Source organism: Rhinichthys klamathensis, unplaced genomic scaffold, assembly GCF_029890125.1.
Source record: "Rhinichthys klamathensis goyatoka isolate OS25496 unplaced genomic scaffold, OSU_Roscu_1.1 h1tg000236l_1, whole genome shotgun sequence".
Classification (NCBI taxonomy): Eukaryota; Metazoa; Chordata; class Actinopteri; order Cypriniformes; family Leuciscidae; genus Rhinichthys; species Rhinichthys klamathensis.
The window spans coordinates 2406718-2433435 of NW_026606759.1; the positions used below are offsets into that span (position 1 = coordinate 2406718).

Sequence of the window (26718 nt, forward strand, 5' to 3'; positions counted from 1 at the left end):
GCTCAGTGATCAACGCATCAACACGAGCTTCAGGGAGCTTCAATCGACCCGAGATCGAATCTCAATGTGGCATACATGTTGTTAACCGATGTTGGCCAACAGCGTTTATATTTTACCTTCTTGATGCTTAAATAGCTAACTGTTTATAACTGTTTACTTATTTAAAGTCAAGAGTTTTGTTTAATTATCATTACAACATAAATTTGCTACATTCCAGTAGAACCGCAGCCGCTGCACAAAGGACACAAACTGATGAAGGAAGATTGTCAGCCGATTGCATCAGAAAATGAAAATGAAGAAGCTCGTCTTTAGTCTGCTAAATTATTGTGTAATGTAAAAGAACACTAAAATTACTTAAGTTTGAAACCAAGTTCGAACATTTCAAGGTTTAAATAAAGTGTTTTTTTTTATTTAAAACAGGGTTGCATCGGGTTTAGAGTTTATTTCTTTTGCGATGCAAAATAAGAAACACTAGGCTAATATTATTCTTGCGACATTTTAAATTTGTATTGCCAAATAAATGACATTAAACAATTAAAACAGTAGGCCTACAAAACGAAAATTGTCCAAAGCAACATAATTAAATTAAAACATGCGTTTTTCTTTGCCTCTCTCGCGCTGAATCTCTTTTTAACAAGTTTATTTAGTCTCCCTCGCTCTCCATATGAAAGAGGAACATTAACACCTAGGCCTATTGTCCTGCGCGCACAGCACTGAACTGTCCCCCAACCCCCCACAGGCTATCGGAGTCTGAGGCTGATTTAACACAAAGAGAAGTCGTAATTCACACTTAAATCGCTATTCTAGACAGTGTTGATAATGAAGGAATTAAATGATTTAAGTTACATGTAGCCTAGTGAAATTTCTGTCATAAAAGTTTATTACTAAATATTTCATTATTTCAATAATTGATGAAATAAAACTGGTTTGGGCCAGCTTTTTCCAAGCAAAACTAAATATAATCTGAAAAAACGCATGTTCATTTGTTGTCATGAACAAAATGTTCAACTTAATATTAAATTCTACAGGGATCTTTGGATCCTTTCAACCAGGCATGCAATTTGTGAATTAAGTTTTTATTATTTTTTTTATTATTCAAATAAATATCGAACCACGGTGCTTCGTGGTAATGCTGCTAAATTAAATAACATGTAGGCCTATAGAATAATTATGAACTTAAATGAAACAATATCGCAACATTTCGACAAATACATTATTTGATCTGTTTTTACATTTTAATTCAGGGCGATTTAGCCTGCTACATTTCATTAGAGCGAGATTTTCACCCTTGTCATTTTCTCATTGGGAAGCGCTTACATAGGCTACATGTTTGAGTAGATCCTCTGTACCTCTCGTTTTCATATGGATTACATAATCAGATAACATTTATTAGCCTGAATATTTAGACATTTAAAGGCATTAGACAGAGCCGATTTCTTATAGTGACTGAGCTGAAGTGGCTTTCGGTTCATTTTTGTGACGCGCAGTTCCCGGAGACAGAGACGACAGATAAACTTTTGTCGTTAGCAAAAGTTCGAATAAAACCCGATTTTAGAAAAATGCATAGGGCCACTCGGCGTGGTCTGCCAAAACACTTAATTATAAACTTCAATATTTCATTCAAAATAATCTCAAAACGCTTTGTGAAATTTTGAAAAGCCGTGCATGCATTAAGGCCACTTGAACTATGGACAACTGAAACGCTGGTTTTGATTTTATTGTTTATCGTTGTTTAAACGTGCTTGTTCTGTTGCATATCTCTATTTTATATTTGATATGGTCTATTGGTGAAGTAGCCTATAGCATTGATTACTGTGGAGGGAGGGGTGTGGGGATTCAAATAATTCAGCAGAAGCAGGGATGTTTAGACCAGAAGGAAATCCCCGTCCCCCTGGCAAATCACACTTTACTTAAAACCATGTTTTTAAAAACTCTAGGTTGTAGGGAATCAAAAAAATAATAATAATAGGCCTAATAAAATATATATATATATATATTGGCTATATATATAAAATTACTTTTTTTACAGAACTGCTTTTGAAATTAAGATTGGCCTCATACGATTGGTACAGATGCAAAGTCGTTCTGTTGGATACTATTGTTCCTTAGTGTAAAATGGAAATGCATGGTAATTTTATTTTATAAATATAAGCAAAAAACTGTATGGTGTACCAGAGTTTTAGAGCTACACAAATCTCTCTGCATTAATAAATATAAAATTTACAATAGACCATGTTTGTTCGGGATTTGAACCCGTGTCATCTTGATGATCGAACCGTAAGTTCTACCACTCGGCTATGAATTTTCTCACTGAGAAATGCCCAAACGTTTGTTTGTCATGAGCGAGAAAACGTTTTGTCGTTAGCCTGTGAGTGTAGGCCTACTTTAGCCTACATGAATAAAAGTAGACCTTTTACAGTTTTAAAAGATGATATCTTATCTGTATGACCAACAATTACGCAGTAAGTTCTTTTAGCTGTTATGAGAAAAATAAATTCAAATGAACGCGCCGCCGCGTTTGTCAAACTCTAATTCAACATGCCAGAATAAAGCCAGATTTTAGAATAATGCATAGCCACTCGGCGTGGTGTGCCAAAATACCCTAATTATAAACTTCAATATTTCATTCAAAACCATCTCAAAACGCTTTGTGACATTTTAAAAAGCCGTGAATGTATTAAGGCCACTGGAACCCGGATCGTAACTGCAACGCGCTGCATGTCTCAATACAGGAGCAGAAGCGCTGGTTCAGATTGTATTGTTTGTTGTTTAAACGTGCATGTTGCATATTTAAAAATATTTGTTTAAAAATAAATGTTTGTTGTAGGCTTATTTGCAAATTACCATAACTTGTAGAATTTCATCCTTACTGTTAATTGACATTAGCCCCACTTACGTTTTGATAAATGTCCCTTTGCGCCACCTGGCGGTCATTTCGCGAACGACTTTGAAATGCGACTGGTTTATTTTTATTGTATTGGTCTACTTTAAAAAATAATACTTTATAAGACATTTATGGAAAAAGACTATTTTCTTTTCAAGATTCTGTAGAATGGCCCATATAGCATTTGACTAGAATTTGTTTCCAGGTATGACTAAAAATGTGCTTTTGGCTTTCATTTATATTTTGATTGTTTGTATATATATATATATATATATATATATATATATATATATATGTGTGTGTGTGTGTGTGTGTGTATATATATATATATATATATATATTTAGGCTATATATATACAAGAAAGAATGCAATGACAATATATATATATATATATATATATATATATTGTCCTTGCATTATTTCTTGTGTGACACCCCTGAATGAAAGGCTCATTATTATGTAGGGTCACTGTCTGAGAACCACTTAATATTCATGATAGGGGTTGGGCCGTTCCGCCCATCTGCATATTGCCTTGGCAAACAAAAAAATGTTTTTCACAATTTAAAACAATCTATTGGTTTATGTGAATGATTAGGAAGGATGATTTTCAGATCATTTTGAAGCCAGAACTCGAAGCGTCAACATCCATTTGTCAAAAGTCTTGTGGACACATATTTAGTATTTGTTTTGTGGTCTTATTTCAGCAGCTTTCATTTTAATTTTTTTCAATAACCACGCATAAACAATATTCTCTTAAAAATACAAACAATGTACATACAAGTTGCTCACAGATTATGGTAGCCCTGTTTGTGCTATATAGAGTGAATTTACACCTTTGCCATTAACATGTTTATAAATAACTGAAAAAAGCACAAATGTAAGGGCATCACAGAACATCCAAATGGCCCCAAAAACACCTCAGACCCCAGAGGGTTAAGAGAAGTTGAGTTGATGAACTGTTTCCTTTTATGGTGGTCAATCGTCCCTACTAAAGTAACACATTAATTTAATTTCTAGAGGAGGCGTTCAAGGGGACTTGTATATATATCTTTGGTTGTACGTGTGAATACGGCAGATCCTAGATATTTAGTCAAATTACCTCTGAATTGGTTATTGGAACTGACGGGAGTGTGTCGTGCGGCCTTCGGAGAAGGACTGCTGAGCGATATAGTTTCCTGATTGCGGATAAACTAAAATCAGTGTTGAAAAGAATAATCAAACATTCGCTAACGTTTAATGATGCACGGATATCATTAAAACCTATTCATTTTATGGAGTCAGATGAATTAACGAGTCAATACATTTGAGAAAATATATTGTATTTAATCTTGTTGTGTTGCGTGAAAGGAAAGGCAAGAAATACGCAGAGTAACCTTCTTCCGCTGATTGGATGCCGCATTTGGACCAATCGAGCCGGACTTTACATAGTGTTTTTGTAGTTGGAATATATATATAAAAAAAATACCAACTTAAACTAGAATCTTTTGTAGAATTTGTAATCTCTTTGATACATCAATACAAGAATGTTTAAATCACTTTAGAAGGAAGCAAAGAAATTACTGGTCTAACTTCTCCCTCTTTTTAACCCTCTGGGGTCTGAGGTGTTTTCTGGGCCCTGGAGGTGTTCTGACATGCTCTGACATTTATGCTTTTTTCTGATACTTGTGACATTTTAATGGCTAGAGTCTGATTACACTGTATTCAGCACAAACTCTGCTACAGTAATATGTCAGCAGCATGTATGTAAAAGTTTTTAGTTTTGAGATAATGACGTTTATGCATGGTTTGTGAAGAAACTAAAAAACATTGTCACTGAAATAAGGTCATGAAACCCATACTAATCATTTATTCACAAGACTTTTGAAAATTGTATCACAACCTAGAATATTTGCTTCAAAACTATGTGAAAATCATCCTGACTACTCATTCAGATAAGTCAATAAAGTCTTTTAAAATGTTTATGACGTGTTTTGTGTAAGAAAGCTTTATGCGGGTAGGCCTTAACCACCCATTAATATTGATGGGTTTGACACCTGAGAAAGACAAAGACCCTCCCCTAATGGCCCTATTAGGTGCTATCAGGCCCCATCATTACGAGGAGCCTTGCACAAAGAATGAGATTTAAAAAAGAATGGCTTTTAGATTGTTTGGAATTATTTACAACACAACATAATCCAAAGATACACAACAAAGGACAAAAAAGCACATTAGTAAACACACTGATCTAAAGACTCAGGTTTGAACTCACACAACTTGTGCCATTCCTGAAACATAATACATACCTGTCATTTCCAAGGTGTTTGATTTTTCACTTAACCATGTTCATGTACAGTCTCATGTGAATATTGAAGTCAGCAGGACTCATCAGTGGCATCTGGTCCCTGTAAAAAATAAAATAAAAAATAAACACATGTGAACATGCTGATATCAAGAGAAACTATAGGGCTGCACGATTTTGGGAATTCATTTTAGATTTTTCTGGTTAAAATTATTAAATATATATAAAAACACCACGTTTGTTGTGCATTGTTATAGCCTATGTATAGGGCTGCATAAAATAATAACAGATGGATTGCAGGCGGCCTATATCGTTAAAAATGAACACTTCAGTAACACTACACTAGACAAAAATATATGGATTATCATGTTACTTCAAACGTTTCCATTCATTATGAAATGAGATTGGAGAAAAACATGAAGCCTAATGTTTGGTGTGTTTTGCTTTTCAAACCCAAAGCGCGAGTGACTCAAACTCAGCGCATGCAGAGAACGTTTACTGAAGCGATCGAGCCGCTCCAAACTATGAAACATTATTGTTACATTATTTGGCATCCTCCACAAACACAGTATTTAACAGTAAACACGGGTCTAAACATTATAATATTCACCATTGAAGAATAAGCATACTTTGTATCATGCTGTGTTTAATTATCGAAGATAAAAACATTCTTGTGTGTACATGTATATTCACTCCAATCTCATTTCATAACATTTTAGTCTGGCACCAGTTTAAATTGTGAAAAACATTTTTTGTTAGCCAAGGCAATATGCGAATGGGCGTGAACGGCCCAACCCCATTGTGAATAATTAGGTGGTTGAGAAGATAAAGAGTAAGACCCGCATATTAATGAGCCTTTCATTCAGGTGTGTCACACAAGAAAGAATGCAAGGACAATACACACACACACACACACACACACACACACACACACACACACACACACACACACACACACACATACATATACATATATATACATATATATATATACAGGTTCTCAAAAAATTCCCGTCTAAAAAAATTTGCATATTTCATCAGACCAATAAAAGAAGTGTTTTTAATAAAAAAAAAAAAAAAAATCAACCTTCAAATAATTATGTTCAGTTATGCACTCAATAGTCAATACTTGGTCGGGAATCCTTTTGCAGAAATGACTGCTTCAATGCGGCGTGGCATGGAGGCAATCAGCCTGTGGCACTGCTGAGGTGTTATGGAGGCCCAGGATGCTTCGATAGCAGCCTTAAGCTCATCCAGAGTGTTGGGTCTTGCGTCTCTCAACTTTCTCTTCACAATATCCCACAGATTCTCTATGGGGTTCAGGTCAGGAGAGTTGGCAGGCCAATTGAGCACAGTAATACCATGGTCAGTAAACCATTTACCAGTGGTTTTGGCACTGTGAGCAGGTGCCAGGTCGTGCTGAAAAATGAAATCTTCATCTCCATAAAGCTTTTCAGCAGATGGAAGCATGAAGTGCTCCAAAATCTCCTGATAGCTAGCTGCATTGACCCTGCCCTTGATAAAACACAGTGCACCAACACCAGCAGCTGACATGGCACCCCAAGACCATCACTGACTGTGGGTACTTGACACTGGACTTCAGGCATTTTGGCATTTCCTTCTCCCCAGTCTTCCTCCAGACTCTGGCACCTTGATTTCCGAATGACATGCAAAACTGAGCAACAGTCCAGTGCTGCTTCTCTGTAGCCCAGGTCAGGCGCTTCTGCCGCTGTTTCTGGTTCAAAAGTGGCTTGACCTGGGGAATGCGGCACCTGTGGCCCATGTCCTGCACACGCCTGTGCACGGTGGCTCTGGATGCTTCTACTCCAGACTCAGTCCACTGCTTCCGCAGGTCCCCCAAGGTCTGGAATCGGTCCTTCTCCACAATCTTCCTCAGGGTCCGGTCACCTCTTCTCGTTGTGCAGTGTTTTTTTGCCACACTTTTTCCTTCCCACAGACTTCCCACTGAGGTGCCTTGATACAGCACTCTGGGAACAGCCTATTTGTTCAGAAATTTCTTTCTGTCTTACCCTCTTGCTTGAGGGTGTCAATGATGGCCTTCTGGACAGCAGTCAGGTCGGCAGTCTTACCCATGATTGCGGTTTTGAGTAATGAAACAGGCTGGGAGTTTTTAAAAGCCCCAGTAATCTTTTGCAGGTGTTTAGAGTTAATTAGTTGATTCAGATGATTAGGTTAATAGCTCGTTTAGAGACCCTTTTCATGATATGCTAATTTTTTTAGACAGGAATTTTGGGTTTTCATGAGCTGTATGCCAAAATCATCAGTATTAAAACAATAAAAGACCTGAAATATGTGTTGTTGGTGTAAATAAGTTGGTGTGCAATGAATCTAAAATATATGAAAGTTTAATTTTTATCATTACATTATGGAAAATAATGAACTTTATCACAATATGATTTTTTTTAGAAGGACCTGTATATATATCAAATCAAAATATAAATGAAAGTCAAAAGCACATTTTTAGTCATACCTGGAAACAAATCCTGTTCAAATAGGTTATATGGGCCATTCTACAGAATTTGTTCAAAGTTAGAGTTGGAAACATCTTAAAAAGAAAATAGTCTTTTTCCATAAATGTCTTAGTAGGCCAATACATTTTATCATATATATTTAAAAGTTAAGGATTCATTATTTTGATATAGCTTGCATTGATACAAACACTATTCTTAGTTGATTAGTTTATTGACAAAACATACTATATATTTAACATATGAGCAGAAACTGCTAACAAAAGCTTATTTGATGTCTATTTTAGAGTTAAAACTTTATAATCTATCCAAAACTAGTCACAAACACACACACAGAAACATGATTCAAATTTAAACAGTAGGCTATTTTTGCGTTTACAGACACTAACGTTATTATACATCGCGATTAGAACAAAGCACAAGAATAAAAACACTTACAGCTCAGCTCGCTCCTCGAAGTGAAAATAAACCAGCACTTGTTCTGAGGTAGGTAAATGTCCCAGGATTATTCCTCTCAGCGCAAGACGACAGTACATTAATCTGACTAAATATAGTGTGTTTACAGAGTTTATATGGGCGTTTACACGTCTCTATGTGTTGCTTCAGATCATTAGCGTTTGAATAGCGCGCGCTCTCCGTGGGCGTGTCACATTAGCGGAAAATGAGATGCTAAAAACGATAATAAGAACGGCTGACACCTCTGTCTTTTTATATAGATTACATAAACAGAGAATATTTATTTTAGTTTTAAATTAGATAATTTAAAAGTACAAACTTAAATGATCATAAACATATATTGCTCATGTCTGGGTGAATAGTATTAGCTGAGTTTTGTTTAAGTTTAGAGACGTGCTCCAGAAAAAAAGTTCACGGACACGGAGAAGCAGAACGCACACCCTGTTTATTTTCTTTATTTTACAAAAGCACAATATTTTATTTCGATTGTAGGTGGGCACATAAAAAAGTACATATTTAACAGTTTATTTTTTAATGTCTTAACACTGTATGACCAGAAATGATGGAGTAGTTTAAGTCTATTTTTCTGCTATGTGAAAAAAATCTGCCAAAACGCACCGTTGCATTTGCCATCCCCAGATTTTTTATCTGGTTAAGATCATTCACAAGGGAGGGAGTGTCCAGTAAGTCGCCGCCATCTCCTCCTTTGGACATCCTTCCCATCATTGTGTTAAGCCCCTTCCATGCTTGTCTGGGGTTCCCTGAACTGCTCCTCTACCTAATGCTTAAAGTCCATTTTGGCCCTTGGTATCTTGGCTCTGAGCTCCTTTCTTTTATTTTTAACACCTTCACTGTCTCCCCTCAGAAAAGCCATCTTTTTGTCATTAAGACATCTCTTCATGTCTTTTTTCAGCCAGGGCTTGTTATTAGGAAATACTCTTACTTACTTGGTATTAATTATGGATTTTTCAGAGAACTGTATATATGAAGTGATGCAATCTGTCAGTTCATGTGGATCTCTGTATGAGTCAAAGAACATGTCCCAATCTGTGGTTTCAAAACAGCTCCTTAGCTTGTCCTCACTCTCTCTGTCCCAGACCCTAATTGTCTTGACAATGGGCTTTTCCCTTTTCACGCGTTGTCTATACTTCGGCAATAAATGAATGACATTATGGTCTGATTTACCAATGGGAGGTCTGCATATTGCCTTATATGCATCCTCGATATTACCATAACATAAGTCAAGAATGCGTGATGAGCGAGTAGGACAGTCAACATATTGTTGTAACATTGGGAGATGTGTTGCTAAAGACAATGTATTAAAATCCCCAAGAATAAACACTGGTTGATCAGCTGATCTTGAGAGCACGGTGTTCAAACTGTCCGAAATACACTCGGCTGCCTCTTTGTTGTTGGGACCTGGAACATACACTAAAATAATTGTGAGCTGCCCAAATTCACGGGGCAAATAAAAGGGTCTAAAAGATACCACCAGGATCTCATAGTCTCTTGCGCATGTCTGTTCAACCATGGTAAATTGTGTTGCCCACGTTTTGTCAACAAACATGCAGGGCCCCCCACCGATAGTTTTTCGTGATTTTACCTTATCTCTGTCCGCTCTGATTACGTTATATCCTTCTATATTCACATTATGGTCCTTATTTAACCATGTCTCGGTGAAAGTCCTCCTCATGTTTGACACGAAGTATCACCTCATCCAGCTTGTTGTTGAGTGATCTCACGTTTGATAGAGTGATTACTGGAAGAGGGTGACGACTTCTCCGTCTCCTTAGCCGGTTTCTGATTCCTCCTCTGGAGCCTCGCCTTTTAATTTTTTTAATTCTTCCCTCCTTCAAGGGGCAACTGTTGAAGATGGTCCCTATTTCCAAGCTGTTTGCATTTTTTCTTAGAAAGAGCAAAAACTCCTGAGAGTAGGTAATAGTGGGTGTAATCCAAACCTCGGTAATGCCCGTGTTGACGGCGTTGCCTCCAGGTATTACTGACAAAACTGCCAGGACGGCACAGACAGCGGAGAGATTCATGGCGATAAAGCGCGAAACGCTTAAACAACACAACACTAAGGGTGAAGTCTAAAAACAAACTAAAACACTAAAAACGTTTAAACCCTAATAATGTTAAAAATAGTAGCGGTGAGACACAGGGTCAGCAACGTAACCGCACCCCTGGAAGCATTTTTTTCTCCATTCTGTCACTGACGGAGGTTTGGTTAGAGTTTATTTTAGAGTTTTGGTATTTACACCATATATTGTAGAATTAAAACACTTTATACCCAAATGTCAAAACATTTAGTCAAATCAATGAACAGCATTAATAAAGCCCCAGTCTAACAGATCATTAACAAAAAAAAATGTTGTTTTAGGGTTTAGTTACCCTTTTACAAACAATGAGATGATGTTAGTGTGTGGTTGATAATGAGTTAAGAATGATGTGCCCTTCAAAGTAAAGTAATGACACAATGATGGACTTACAAATCATTAACTAAAATATGAATAAACATACACTAAGAGTGCCATCCTTATTCCTTTACACCACCGGTACAAAAACCAAAGATACAAATTATTTGTAGTTCTTTTATTTTTATTTATACAATTAAACATATATGGACTCAAATAAAGCCCAAACACACCTGTAAAGACAAACATGATGCATTTTTAAATGTAAAATAGGGCACGTCCATAAGTTAATGCTAGTAGAAGCATATACATTGTAACAACAAAAAATAGTTCATTACTGTACATAACTTCATGAAAAATCCCAATACAACATGCATACAAACATGTCTTTAATTATTAATTCGGTTTACCAAAGCAGTCAACATTAATTAGATTAAAATGCCAGCATTACCGTAGCAGCACAACTTATGCGTCGAGTGAGAGCCACTAATAAGTGTCCCACCAGAAACAAACCCTACATACTGTAATCCTGGAAAGAAAAGTAGTTATGACTAAACATAAATGAACAATAAAAATCAGAAAACGGTTGAAATCCTTATGACTCCAGTCATAGTTAAGGATAGCTCTTAATTGGTTCATATCTTCACTAATCATGAGTTAATGTTGAAGTTACCAGTAACATTTGATTACGAAAACGTTTTTAAATTTTTTTTTTCAGCTTTATGAGTTAGATAATTTTGTACTTGATTATATTTACATAACTTGTAAATTGAAAGACTTGTAAAGCACATTATGTTCAGAAATTGTCCGTTTTATCAAGGTTAATGTGTTCCTCTACTGGACGTTTTTTGTTTCTTGTGTCAGCATCAGGACCTGACACTTCCAAATCCAAGAAACTGTCCAACAGCTCTTCACCAGGAGGTGGTGCAGGATTAGTTTCTGTAAACCAGAAATGACTCTGTTATTTACAGACAGACAGACATATAGTAGATAGTAGGGGTGTAAAGATGCATCGATCAAACGTCTAACGATACGATGCCACACATAAAATATCGATATACGTTACCTTTATTTTGACACTCTCCACATCCTCACGTAACTTTTCTTAGCTGAAATAGACGCCTGACAAGATTGACTGAACCCGTTGTCACAAAAGCCAGTATTTTCCAGTGTCAAGGCATCGCGAGTTCATGTTTTACAGCAGAAACGACAAGCACCCTTGTTGTTTGTGAACACAACCCGAAAAGTCTGTTTTAGTGAATCAGTGCGCAGTATTCATGTCAGGTGACAAGGCTCTTAGTCACTTTGAAAAGACGTGCTAGCTGAGACGAGTTTCGTCAAAGCTGATTAAAAGTGATCGAGGATGGATTTCAACGAACTTGATGAACCCGTGATCTCTTCTTCGGGGCGTAAAAGGAAAATATAAGCTGAAACTTTTTCACGCACTCTTGCTAAAACAGCAGGTTAGTGGTGAGGGAAAAGCTCTCTGTATTGCGTGTACGTTAATCACAACAACAAAGTTTGACGTCTATGTCAGCTGAGGATTTACTTGTAGGATTAAGTGTTTTATTATGTATCATAGCAATTAATTGGCTTTGTTTAACTCTGAAAAATTAAACGTGGAGTTATCTGCTTTTGCCATACACACACACACACACAAATATATATATATATATATATATATATATATAAAAAAATACTTTCAATGAACTTTAATTTGATAAGATACCTGTATTTTTTTTGTTAGTATTACTTAATCAAAACAACCCAGTTGCAGTTTGATTGATATTCAAATGCACAATAATAAAAAAAAAAACATGATATATGAAAATAACAAGAACAGAGTTATCTGTTTTAACTCGAACTCTTCTGTTATAGAGTTAATTTGCAAAAACAGATAACTCCGATCTTATTCATTTTCATATATCATGTTTTTTTTTACTTGTAACTTATAACAAACAACTTGTAAATGTCCCAGTTGGGAGAGGGTGTGCAATTTTCAAAGAGTTTAATTAAACTTTCCTGTTATTTTTGGATGCATTTGTGAGTTGACACACGTAACTGGTTGTGTACACTTTACATAATATAATATATATATTATATTATCTAAATTTTGCTAAATCAATTGATATAGCCCTGAATCGAATCATAATCGTATCGCAGAATTTTTTGACGTATCGGCAAACATTGTATCGCTGGCTGAGAGAATCAATATCGTATCCTATCGTGATGAACTGTCCGATTTACACCCCTAGTAGATAGATAGATAGATAGATTGTACTTCAGATAGATAGATAGATTGTACCTTCAGGTTCAAGGATCTGACATTGGTGGGGACTTTCTCCTGGGCTAATGAAGCCATTGCAGGAAACTATTTTAGCATAGCTCCAGACAGATTCCTTAGGAATACGTGGTAAACTGGGATCTGATCGATTTATATAGAAAAAGCCAAATCTTTCTTCAAAACCCGCCGCCCATTCCACATTGTCCATTAGTGACCAGGCAGTGTAGCCACGGATGTCCACACCATCTAGCAAACACGCTGAAAACAAACAATAATATTAATAATGCATGAAAAAGCATCACAGAAATGTAATGCTGTTTAATACTGTCCTTTTCGATCTTATTACCTTTCAGGGCCTGATTGATATAGGTATTATAGTAGTGGATACGGGGGACATCATTCAGATCTATTGGCCCTCGTTCTGATACACCATTCTCTGTTATGTAAACAGCAGGGTCTCCATATTCATCTTTAATGAACTTAAGAACTTTTCGGAATCCCGCAGGATTTACTTTCAACCAGAAGGATCCAGATTCCAGCCATGTACGATCAGATACAACTCCTACACCCCTGGAATAGATGGCAACAAAATTATTGCCCAACTCTTTACAAAAAGTTGGAAAAAGTATGTCAATACTTTATCTGCATACATACAGTATGCTCTCTTAGGGCGATATATATTAGATAGTAAATCTCAACTGCGTTATGGGAATGTGTATTGTAAAAAGTGCTATACAAATAAATCTCACAGAATAAAACCAAAAGGCTACCTGTCTGCATCATAGTCCTCGAAGTCTTTGTAGTCCAAGTAATAGGTTAAGACAGAGGTGTAGTGGTTGAATCCAAAATAATCATAAGTACCATTAATCCTCGCTACTTCAGCAGGGGTAAATTCTGGAAGTCTGATAGATGTGAAATGCAAATGTGAAAGCATTTATAAGAACTGAAAATTTTTAGTACAAAGCTATAAATTTCAAAATTACATGAATTACCTTGATTGAGGTCGGCCAGCCGCTAAACTTCTCTCTCGAATTCTGTCTTTCATTATATCACTGTAATCTCCATTGAACACAGGATGAGCAAACCAACCCAGCATGAACTGTTTCAAGAAGAGGAGTGGCTTATTGTTGATTTATGCACATGGTTACACACTATTCGTATAGTTGAATCACAAATCTGTACCTGAAGATAACGCACGGCAGCATCCACGTCTTCCTGTTTGTATGGGTTTCTTGGTTCAGCCCAGTCAGAGTTTAGAGTGATGCTAATAAGGCCACCATATTTTGCACGATACTTGTCATTATATAGATGCCAGGCCTCAGCATGAGCCTTGATGAGGTTGTGTGCCGCAACATATGGTCCAGTGGCTGGTCTGGAATTTATACCTGGACACAGATAAACCCTCATCAATATCCTTATTTTGCATTATTAGCTGTGAACGTGGAAATTGGTGGGCTTAATCATATTTTACAAAAATTAAAAGTATAATTTTAATGGCAAATGATACCTGGTGCCATAGTTCCATAGCCATATCCTGCCAAAGCAACATTGAGGGGTTCATTTAAAGTAATCCAGAACTTTACTCTGTCCCCCAGACTGTTAAACACAACATCAGCATAGTCTCTGAACCTATCGACTATCGTTTCATTCTCCCAGCCACCAACATCCTGGAGTGCTTGTGGGAGATCCCAGTGGTATAAGGTCACCTGCCAGATCAAAATGATTAATAGACTTGGAAGCCTAAAAGAAATTGCAAATTCTTTCAAAAATAGTCTACCTGAGGCTGGATATTGGCTGCCAAAAGTGCATCTACAAGCCTATTATAGTAGTTGAGTCCAGCTTCATTAATGTTCCTGTTTGTTCCATCAGGCATAATTCTGGGCCATGCAACAGACATCCGGTAGTGGCCGACCTTCAGTTTTTTGACATTATCGACATCATCAGCAATCCTGTTGTAGCTGTCACAGGCAATGTCACCATTGTCGTCGTTAGCTATTCTTGAAGGACTGTGTGCATATTTGTCCCAAATACTGAGACCTTTTCCATCTGTTCTCCAGGCTCCCTCTATCTGTGGTGTTAAAGCATAACATGAAACATGTATAATTTTAAGCAAATATATGATTCAAAAATGTATTTGTTGAAATGGATTGTACCTGATATGCAGCTGTTGCTGTGCTCCACATAAATCCCTCTGGAAAATGTCCATATAACATTTCTTCCTCCCCTGGCAGTGGAAAGCCATTATTTCTTATTATATCAAAAAGGAGGTGAGCTGAGCGCTTTGGAGTTCTTGGCCGATTTGATAGTAAAAAGTTCACATGGTGAAGTCCATAGCTAACAAAGTAGCCATTTAGCCACTCAAAGGAGTCCATCAGAGAGCTAGCAATATAACCCTTAATACGTACTCCATCCAGGTTGTTTGCTAAAAAGACAATACATGTAAATATGTCAAATGTACAATTTAACACCATTGCAAACATTAAGCCATTTTTACTTGTACATTTTGTACAATTTGTGTATTCATGAGCAAAGAATTTCATGCAAAATTTCCACAGGAGTCATAGGTGCAAATACACATAACTTTTTTTTTTTTTACTCTATGTTGCTGAATCTGGATTTTTCTAAATGAGGGAGTGCATTCACACAGCTAGCAGTATGAATAAATTATGCCCAAACCATGTCCAAAAAAGAGTTCCCTTTCGAAGGGAACTCAACAATACGTCATTCGACGCTATGGGGGAACGCCTCAGGCGTGACAGGTGTCTGAAATCACTATCAAATCACGTCAATCATATTGACCGGCGACAGCCCGTGAATCATTAGCGTGAATGATTAACGTGCGACCTGGAAGTATATAAGGGCGCCTTGCAAACATGACAAATCATCTCATCGTCTTCAGGGACTGTTTTTATGAAACGCTATTCAAACTTACGTCAGAAAAAGGTAAGAGAAATGAAACGCACAGCAAAGGCGGATTGTTTTCGTAAGTGTGCCGACCCGTGTCCGAGGTTTCTGACACCGGCTGACACACACGAGCTGTGCGTTTTTTGTTTGGGAGAAGAGCACGCACGGGAGGTTCTCGAGGGAACCTTCTGTGCGAACTGCGAGCATTTTTCTCTTAAAATGCTCCGCTCTCGTCTGGCCCTCTTCTCGAGTGAAGGGGGCTCAGCATCTTCCTCGTGGTGCAGGTCCCGCTCGTGCTGAGGCAGAGCGGCGACTTTCATCATGGGGTTCTCAGATGGAGCTCGTCGATCGCCTTGAGAGGGCTGTAAACCTCTCAGATGATTCGACGGCTGACGAGAGCGAACTGCAGGTCGATGATGGGGAAGATTACTCACCGACTGTACCTGCAGTTGCGGCTCTTCCGGACGCACAGGAGATGGTTGGGGAGGTTTATGATCAGGAAGATCTTGAACCTCCTCAGCCACCCTGTCCCATGTATGCTGAGCTGGTGGATGTTATGGAGCGCGCTGCTGACAGGCTGCAGTTGCCTTGGCAGCGCGCTAGAGGAGGGGCCGCTCGCGGAAGGCTCGATGATCGGTTTCTCCCTGGCCATACACCACCAGCTCGGGTGAGCCTTCCATTCCTTCCTGATCTACACATGGAGATCGAGAGGGCATGGAAGAACCCATGCTCTGCTCGTATTCACCAACATCAGCGGGCCAGTTTCGCTGATGTTGAGGGGATCAGAGAGCATGGGTATGTGTCAATGCCGCCCATTGACGAGACGTTCGCGAACTATCTCGTGTCTGGGCGGGCAGCGACACTAAAAGCTCCAACCCTGCCATCCAAACCGCTGAAAACGACGGCTCGTTTGAATGGCAGAGCATACACGGCAGCAGGTCAGGCCGGTGCTGCACTTCATACCATGGCGGTGTTACAGGCGTACCAGGCCGACCTGCTGAGGGATCTCGACCAGGGGGCAGGGTTGTCCCCTGAGGCGGTGGCTGAGCTGCGCCGCACCACAGATCTGGCTCTCCGGGCTACCAAGCAAACCGCTGCCGCGATCGGTCGGTCGATGGCGGCGATGGTGGCCACGGAGAGGCATCTGTGGCTAAATCTAGCTGGCATCGGGGAGAAAGAAAAAACCTTTCTCCTCGATTCACCAGTTTCGCCTTCCGAACTCTTTGGCACCTCTGTAGAAGCGGTGGTGAGGAAGTTCAGGGAGGCGAAGGCGCGCTCAGCAGCATTTAAAACATGTATACCGCTGAGATCCGCGTCCGCACCCAGGCAGGCGGGAGAGCCTGGCCCTTCACAGTCTGAGGACCGTAGGCAGGGCCAGCGAGCCAGTGTCGCCTCTCGTGCGCCCCCTCCCTCAAGGAGCAGGTCGCAGAGGAGGCGTGACTCCCGCCACAGAAGAGATTTGAGGGAGGTTATCCAGAACAAACGCTCACGGCGTCGGTAATGGATAACCTCCCCGGAGGGTCACGACATTCTGCCCTCTCTCTTCTGACCCCCAGGCGTTCATTACATCAGGCCTGGGGATGGGCCTATGATGAGAACTATGTTCTGATGGCCCACCCGGGCCTGGTTGGTGGAAACGCCCCTTTCAGGCATGTAAAGTGGCGGTTCCCAGGTTCGTATAGAACTTCTGGCGAGTCTTCACTTTGCACGCCGCAGGTGAGCTGCTGGTCTTTCAAGGAGTATATTTTTTGTGATAAAAAATAACATATTTTTCTTTACAGACCTCGTTCCCTGTATAAAGAGTTATGGGGTCATGTCAAGGTAATAAAGGTAAGGTAACTTTATTGGATTATTAGGGCCCTGAAGTTCCCCGTTAGGTGGCCTGAATGATAACTATGTTAGCCTTTGGGCTGTTAGCCACCTCAGGGTAGAGTAGTTGGTCTCTCTCTGATAGTATGTTTTACTTAGAGTGTTGACTGACGCTAGAGCTTCAGATAGATCTTATGTCCGGCCCATGGGACCGTTTTGACTTTTCTGAGTATTTCGCCCCTTGAGCTCTGTTGAGTTTTCATTAGGTTGAGCGTTCTGCAGCCCTTTGTATGGAATAATACAGACTATATTCTTTAGTAGGCTGTGGCTCCTCTGAGCCCTCAGATAGATCTATGCTTACAGGTTGGCCCTCACCAGGGCCGCCTCTGTAGCTGGCCTAGGCTGTGCCAGGGATATTAGAGGCGTTCTGCTAAAATTAGCATTTCTTCCTCTGACCCTTCACTTTGTGAATGTAGGTTTTGGCATCCCTGTATAATCAGCCTCCTCCCATGGGAGTCGTTAGGCCAAGGCCCACCCCCTTCTCTGCATTCTGGGGTGACTAGAGTAATGCAGCGTGGTGCAGAGGATGGTTTATAAGGACATGGTAGGCCTCAGTTAGGCCTCCGTGGTATATAAGTCCTTTTGAGCAGGGTTAGGCCGTCTTTCGCTTCACGAAGAAGACTGAGTCTCCTGCCCGACCCTGCCGTGCAGAACTGGCCTACGGATTTAGGCCGCCAGTGTAGGCTTCACTAATACCTTGCTGAGCTACTGCTCAGGCTTTGGGTTGTAGGTGGTTGGCTTTCATTCAAGCCCCACTCCCCTAGGTTGGGCACAGATGTTTTTCTGTTACCCCTAGAGCCGCTGGCAGGCCCGCACCCTGGTAAACTCAGGGTGAGGTGTGAGTATTCCCCTGTGATTCAGGGTAGGTCTGAGCACTTCACTCCCAGTTCTGTTTTTATCCTACCTCGCACTACTATGGCTCGGGTCGAGTATGAAGTAAGCCTTCACTTCTTCTTTGGTCGAAGTTCGCTCCCCTGAAGCCAGAGCATTGCCCTGTGCTGACGCCCATGCATAGATGGTAGGCCCCTGACTAACTGGGGCCTCCACTGAGGCAGAGTGGCGAATGTTGTACTCCCCTTGTTCTAAGGGTATTAGCTCTCTATGCTGAGTACACTGCCATGGGCAATGTGATTAGGCACCAGGATGCTGTAGGCGCTGTGTAAACAGCTTATCTGCCAACGAAGGCTGCGCCATCAGGTAGTAGGCCTCAGCAGGCCTCCTTGTATGAGCAGCCCCCAAGAGGGCGCTATAGGCTACTTCTCGAGAGGATTGGTTGGCCTTGGTGGTTCGGGCAGTTGACTCACCGGTGGGTAGTAGGCCTTAAACAGGCCTTCTCGGAGGTGAGTCCCTACATTGTGGGACATGCTTTAATGCCGCTACAGGTAGCTAGCCGTACTAGGCCTCCTGTGGGTGGGCCCAATAGTTACATTGGTGTAGTATGGTTCTCAACAGTGTTCCTTTGTTGCAGATTTGACTTGCTATCAGCTAGTAGGCCCAACCGGGCCTCCCTGATAGGCGAGTCCCCAGCTGGCTGGCCTTAGCAGGCCGCCTTGGAACTGTCACCCGGACTCAGCTACCAGTTGCTATCAGGTAGTAGGCCCCTCAGGCCTCCCTGAAGGTGAATTCCCACTTAAGATGGTTATCAGGTAGTAGGCCTCACCCGGCCTCCCTGAAGGCGAATCCCCACCTACATTGGCTATCAGGTAGTAGGCCTCACCAGGCCTCCCTGGAGACAAGCCCAAGGACAGACAACTGGACAGCTAGCCTGACTTTCTATCGGGTAGCAGAAAAAGCTCCCAGATATTATGGCTGTCAGGAAGTAGGCCTCACCAGGCCTCCCTGAGGGTGAGTTCCCCACGTACTATCGTTATCGGGTAGTAGGCCTCTCTAGGCCTCCCTGTAGGTGACCACATACTGTTGCTATCAGGTAGTAGGCCTCACCAGGCCTCCTTGTGAGTGGTTCCCTAGCGGTGCTGGGTTCAGGAAGCTAGTGGCCTCTTGCTATCATTTCAGCTTGCCTTATCAGGCAGCTGCTGAAGGCGAGCTTGCGCCCTGGCTCGACTACAGTGTTCATTCTCTGCTACTGGTTCCCTCTCGGAACCTCTTTCCTGCCTACAGCCTGGTTTTGCCTACCAGGGGGACCATATGCTCCCCTCATTGAGGGTCGCTGTGAGCACGCGGACTCCTGAGTCTGGTCAGACGGTCGTAGGCCTCTCGTGAGGCCTCCCAGTTAGATCAGCCCTTAGGCCTTCACAGGCCTCCTCAGTGTTTGTAACACAAGCACTGGGTAGATCCATGGATCGAGTAGAGAAACTCCCCTCGCTGGTAAGGGTTGGAAAGCACTTGCTGAGTCATACTCTCCGGGATATCCCGTCTCTGAGATCCGGGCCGAGTGGTTCACTGCCAGCTTCGCAGTCCCTCGGGTTGGATGCCTTACTTAAGGCAAGTGTCCAGAGGCTCTGTCTTCGGACAGACAGGAAGTGGCCAGACTAAGTGTCTATGCTCTGACGCCAGGTCAGGCCGTCCTGGTGGCACTTCGGGGTGAGTACGTTCCCCTGAATAGTGACTGGCTGGGGTTCCTTCGGGTTCCCTAGCCACATTCCCTAGAAGGGACCCCTTCTAATTGAAGTTGTGGTCCTAGGCCTTTGAGCAGGCCCAGGTAGTCCTTTCATTTAACTATGTTTATGGAGGTTTTCCTGTGTGGCTTATAGCTTAGGCTATGACCGTAGGGAATGCTGTCACTGACAGCCCAGTGTGACCTGACGGTGAGTGGTTCTAGCGTTTCATTTGAAATTGCTGGTTCTGACAGTTGTCACTGCCTTTGGGCATGCACTCCCTCAGCATGGCGGAGTGGGTATTTCGTTCCCCATAGCGTCGAATGACGTATTGTTGAGTTCCCTTCGAAAGGGAACGTCTCAGGTTACAAATGTAACCTTTGTTCCCTGAGAACAGGGAACGAGACAATACGTCTCCCTGCCATGCCTCGGGGCTTGCCTGCCGTACAGTCCCTTCAGACGATAAGGTGATTTGTCATGTTTGCAAGGCGCCCTTATATACTTCCAGGTCGCACGTTAATCATTCACGCTAATGATTCACGGGCTGTCGCCGGTCAATATGATTGACGTGATTTGATAGTGATTTCAGACACCTGTCACGCCTGAGGCGTTCCCCCATAGCGTCGAATGACGTATTTTCTCATTCCCTGTTCTCAGGGAACAAAGGTTACATTTGTAACCTGAGACGCTTTTCATATATATATATATATTTGTAATGCATTTCATAATTTCTGCATAAAAACCTTTATAAGCAGATAAATACCATCAGTGAATGAGAATCATTGTTAACATACCTTTAAGAGCCTCATCAACATAAGTCTTAAGAAAGAATATTCGATCAGTGTCATCAACTGTCATGGCAGGGACTGTAGCCACACCATTTCCTGTAATATAAATCTCAGGGTCTCCATACTCTTCCTTTACCCAGTTAAGAAGTCGCCTGAGTCCCCAAGAAACAGTCTTCTGGTCATTAACAGCCGTATTTTCAGAGCCATCTGGAAAGTCCTTCTCAATGTCCTGGTCAGTCTGATAAGACTCAACATCAAGTATGCTGGTCACATGGCGCACGATTTTGGTTGTGTATGTGTTAATGCAGAATACATCAGCTGTTCCTTGGATAAAGGCTTTGTCTTCATCAGTAAAAGAAGGCAGGCGGGATTCTGTCAAGCCTTGAAGTTCACTCTTGTTGCCAACCTGCCACTTCATGGCGTCAGGGTAGTCACCATTTTTAAATATGGGATGTGCAAACCAGCCTAGTTGGAACTGAAGGGCTCGATCAGCTGCAACCACCTCTCGAGGGATGTTGACGTCCAGGGGTTCTGCCCATTCAGCATTTAGACTAATGGATACCAGACCTCCTTGCGCTGCCCTGTATTTCTCATCATAGGTGTGATAAGCTTGTGCATGAGCTTTCAGGAGGTTGTGTGCAACCCTGTATGGAGCATCTCCTGGTTGGTTTACGTTAGGTGGAATCTGACCTAGTCCATATCCGGACCATGCAATTGTCTGGGGTTCATTAAATGTGATCCAAAACTTCACCCTGTCTCCAAATGTTGCATAACAGAAGTCACAATATTCATTGAATATGTTAATTAATTCGGGGTTGTCCCAACCGTTGATGTTCTGTAAAGCCTGTGGCAAGTCCCAATGGTACAGAGTCACCATAGGTGTGATATTGTTTGACAAAAGACCATCAATGAGCCTGTTGTAGTAGTCCACACCCTTCTGGTTAAGAGAAGATTTTTTCCCACTGGGAAAAATTCGAGACCATGACAAGGAGAATCTATAAGTCTTCAGTTTTAGGGCTCTCAACATGTATAGATCCTCATCAATTTTATTGTAGCTGTCACATGCAACATCACCATTGTCATTGTTTGGGATCATACCAGGTTTTTGAGTGAAAGTATCCCAAACACTTGGTCCTTTTCCATCAGCATTCCAGCCACCTTCAACCTGATATGCTGAAGAAGAGACACCCCAATGGAATCCCTCTGGAAATGTTCCATAGTGATAAAGCTGTCTCTCAAACTTGGTTTGAGGGGAGAACTTTTTCCAAACAACCTTGGATTTTGAAGGAACTTCAGATGGTGGCAGACTAGGAAGTTTTGTGCTCTCAATTTTATTTCCATAGATTTGCCTCTTAGAGCTTGCTGGAGTCTCAGCAAATCCATTATGCTCAATCACCTTTGAATAGTAATATGCTGATGCTTTGGGGATTCTTGGCCTGTCAGGATCTTCAAAGTTCACATAGTGCAATCCAAATCGTTGACTGTAGCCTTGAGGACCCTCAAAACCATCCATCAGAGACTTGACTGTAAACCTCTGGATGACAACACCATCCAAATGCACAGCTGTAGTAGAAAGAAGTAGTTAATAGATAGTGATCTTGTATTACTATATATAGTCTGATGTTAAAGTTTGGCAAGGGTTTTGTTACATTGGTAGAAGATTTTTTTAAGGTCAGTCAGTGTCAAATCTGATGTTGTTGGTGTCTGTAAAATTATTTTATTTAACAGTTTCATATATTTTAAGCTCCCTGAAGGACTAATTATTCCCAAGCCAATAAACACCATGTTTAGTGTATATTTTAATAATTATGATTTTTGGATAGACAAACCTGATTCCTTCAAGTCTGCACCGTTAAAAGTCTTCTCAGGGTGCAAATATTTTTATAAGTGGCCCATAAAGTTGTAAAAAAAAAAAAAAAAAACATTTGTAGATGTGGGTGACATTGGAGCCTTAATTACATCCATGAAAATACAAGGACATGTTTTAAACTTAAAAGCTCAAATGTGATGTCCCTGTAATGATCAAAAGGACAGTACAATATTTTTGTATCATTTATCAGTGTTGACTACCTAGGAGAATCTTGAAAGTGGCTTAGAAGTAGGTCTACATGAGCCCTGTTTCTGTGCAAAAAGACATTTGTCCTCAGCTATCTTGATATGAAAGTATGGCCAACAAACTTTTTGAGATATCAGATACCCTTTACACAGCTTCCCTACAAGGCATTTTGAGCCTCAAAATAATGATTACTTCAAATATAAAAATGTTAGAATCTCCAAGAAATACCTTACAGATTTGGATTAAGGTCACCACCTCTGATTTCACACAGACTGACCTGTTATCACTAAAAAGATTAGTATAATCATAGTTTTAAGCATTGACCAATTCCCTTAAAATACTTACCTTTCATTGCTTCATTAATGTAAGCTTTGAGATAGTCGACACGCTGAATGTCATTGAGCAGATCACCATAGTACTCAGTGGGCATTCCGTTTCCTGTGATATAGATGGGCACCTTTGTGATGGATGTGTACTCTAAATAGATGTAGTTCAATAACCGCCGAAGCCCCCATGGAACAGACTGGATCTGGTCAGAAGCTGTGGAGGGCCATGTGGGGTCCGTATAAGCCTCGAAGTCCCCAACATTATTGGGTCCAGCATCACATCTACCCATGCTCTCACTAATTAGTCGGGAAGTGTAGTGATTAAGTCCGAAGAAATCAGCTGTGCCTCGGATTCTTTGTTTCTCTGCCTCAGTGAAGACTGGGAGTCTTGCCAGCTCTTTAACACACTCACCTTTCTTTTGCTCTATTTGTTTCTTCAGCACGACTGGATAGTCTCCATCTACAAATATGGGGTGAGCAAACCAGCCCAGCTGGAAGTTCAAATAACGCTCAGCTGCTGCAACATCCTGATTACTTACGGGATTCCTTGGCTCTGCCCAATCAGAGTTAAGAGCAATGCCCACTTTTCCACTGTACATTTTCCTGTAATTATCATTATAAATATGCCAGGCTTCAGCATGAGATTTCAAAATATTGTGCGTCACCTGTGAAAACAAGCAAAGCATTGCAAATATATACTTTATAAAATCATAAAATAGATGGTACTTTTTCTGATTGACAAACACACCTTGTAAGAGGCTATTATTGGGTCATTTATACTTGGGGGATGTTCCCCTGTTCCATACCCCAAGTTGCTCACTACCCAGGGGCTGCCGAATGTGATCCATGTTTTGACTCTGTCTCCATAACGAGAGAAGCAAAAGTCCGAAAATTCTTTGAAAGCTTCCACAATAGAGTCATTAACCCAGCCTCCTGAGTCCTGCAGAGCTTGGGGAAGGTCCCAATGATGCAGGGTAACAGTGGGCTCAATACCGGATTGTAGAAGTGTGTTAATCATCTTGTCATAATAAGCAACCCCCTCGTCAACCAAACTTTCTCTGTGTCCAGTGGGGAAAATGCGAGCCCAGGAAATTGAGAACTGATAATTAGGTGCCATCATTCCCCTAAGCAGATAAGCATCATAGTCCACCTTATGATAACTATCACAGGCCAAATCAGTGGTTTGGTTGTCAAAGACATGACCCTCATGGCTAAAACGATCCCATATGGTCTCACCCTTCCTGTGTTCAGCCCATCCACCCTCCACTTTGAAACTCTCACTGGAGACGGACCATTCAAAATCAACTGGGAAAGAGCCACTCAGAAACTCATCACGCTCAGCTTCGCTTTGACCACTGAATTTCTCCCAGACCTTCTGGTATGAGATTGCAGAAGTTGATTTCTGATGGACAGGAATCCTGAACTTCCGTGGCTTTGCATTACTGAAGCTACAAAAAACAGCCAACAAACCAATAGAAAGAAATCCTTCTAGGACCTTCATCGTGTCAGTTGCAAGTGGGGAAGAGTGGGGAAAGCTCTTTATAACCACCACGGCTGTTTTGTCAGTTATACAATCAGTTATACAAGAGTGTCAGTTATACAATCAGTTATAGAGTTATACAAGAGTGTCACTTAAACAATCATATCAGTTATACATTATCCTACTAGTGATACAGTTTATGGCAGTCATTAAGGGTGTGTTCACACGTGTAGTTCGGTTTGCTTGGTTTGTTTGGTCCGGACCAATTTTTTTTAATTAAAGTGTAGTCTTGGTCACACAGTTGTTTTAACACAGAACCTAAAGATACCGAACCTAAAGGCATAGGGATATGTTCACAACCTGATTGGTCGGCTTTTATTACGTATATTTTGCATTTGATCTTACCAAACATCCAAAACCATGCTGTGTGCTGGGATAAATGCGCTCCTTGTGTGTGCGTAGCTTGCATATAATGGGATTTTGAGAAAACTGTGTAAAGAGTCAAAAATGCGGCAGGAATCCCTCCGTCACAAACATCTGATCTGCTGTGATCTTATCAAAAGATCTGCTGTGACGAGAAGCTGTTCTGAAACCTGTACCGAACTGTGATGGGTAACATCACGACTATGACGAGAAAAAAACAGTTATGCTTGAGCATTCTGTCCTTTTTAGGGTCGCATCTTGTGGCATCATGTCCTGTATTTGGTACGTTTACATGTCTTTGATCTGTGTTGCGTTCATGTTTCATTCAAACCGCACCAGAGTTCGTTTGGAAGAGGAATGAGACCCATCTTCTCAGCGGTCTCGGTCCGCTTGTTTGGTGGCACCGGGGTTCGGATGGCAGTGTTCACGATTTATCAAATAAACCGCAATAACAGAGCAATCGAACCAGGGTCGTTTTAATTGAACCAAACATGGCAAGTGTTTTTCTTCTTTTTTTTTAAACAATGGATTCACAACGAACATTTGAAACAAGTCTCAAACACTTTTTTTTGTCCTCACTTAAACAGCCTCTGCATTAATCTTTAAAGAAATCCATCATTTCCATTTATGCCAAACTTGTTGTGAAACAAATTTCTTGTGAAGTAATTGTGACATCCACAAGTTATGCCTATCAAACACACAAAGGAGATCACAGAAGATAGCAATAGATTCAGTACGTGCAAAGATATTAAATCTTATCTAACAAACCTTATCTTGCAAAATCAATATTCAAGGACCTAGTACTACAGTGGCATGAAGATGTCCACAGGTGGCTAGATGGATTAATGGGACGCAATGTGGCAGATTTTACCGTGAAGCTTTCAGTTGCTTAAGCTGATTTATAAATTCAACAAGAAATGGATACATTCAAGAATACTGGATGATCAATACATCTTTTTCAATGGCTGACATGGATATCAATATCCAAAAAGACTTTATGAAAGAATTTATTGATTTTCTATGAGTTATATATTGGCTGCAGATAAAGTCTTAATTGTTTCTTGATCCATGAAGATAATGAAAAAGATTTTAAAAAGAAGACATTTTAAACTATTGGTTAAACTACACGTGTCAGAACACACTCATTATTATATAATCATACTTTAAATTTAATACTGACAGATGTAAAATATATAATAAAGTTATGTAATGCATTGTATAATAATAAAAAGTATATTAGTTGTATATTTCTCTCCAAAAAAATGATCAGATAATGGATAAGGTTTGTATGAAATGAGACAGTGGCATTACATCACAACCTAGTGTACAACAGACAGTAGCAACCAGGTTAATTAAAATGATTTAACACATACAAACATTAAAATTAATGTTTTGATAAATTCAATAACAATTTTTTTGACTATTTCAATTATATATATATATATATATATATATATATATATATATATATATATATTGCACTGCCAGAAAATCTATTTTGAAACCCAAAT

The 26718-nt window shown here is 40.5% G+C and overlaps 1 protein-coding gene across 1 annotated transcript; it reads right to left on the bottom strand.

Moving 5' to 3' along the window:
• Positions 1–11318: 11318 nt before the first annotated feature.
• On the bottom strand, positions 11319–24825 carry LOC130099787 (lactase/phlorizin hydrolase-like). The gene is made up of 12 exons (XM_056265594.1): positions 24053–24825; positions 23324–23969; positions 20929–22485; positions 14960–15228; positions 14584–14874; positions 14314–14512; positions 13989–14191; positions 13799–13905; positions 13577–13708; positions 13153–13376; positions 12828–13064; positions 11319–11461 (listed from the first exon to the last, which is right to left on the bottom strand). Exons 1-12 carry the CDS (start codon positions 24803–24805, stop codon positions 11319–11321), a joined length of 4761 nt encoding a protein of 1586 aa, XP_056121569.1. The 5' UTR covers positions 24806–24825.
• Between the last annotated feature and the right edge of the window lie 1893 nt (positions 24826–26718).

Bases quoted from the DNA above. Each gene is read 5' to 3' on its own strand.
- LOC130099787 (XM_056265594.1), bottom strand. From the start codon at position 24,805: ATGAAGGTCCTAGAAGGATTTCTTTCTATTGGTTTGTTGGCTGTTTTT. The intron at 14,875-14,959 runs GTACAATCCATT...TTAACACCACAG, and splicing joins CAGCAACAGCTGCATATCAG to ATAGAGGGAGCCTGGAGAAC. The intron at 13,065-13,152 runs GTAATAAGATCG...GTTTGTTTTCAG, and splicing joins TATCAATCAGGCCCTGAAAG to CGTGTTTGCTAGATGGTGTG.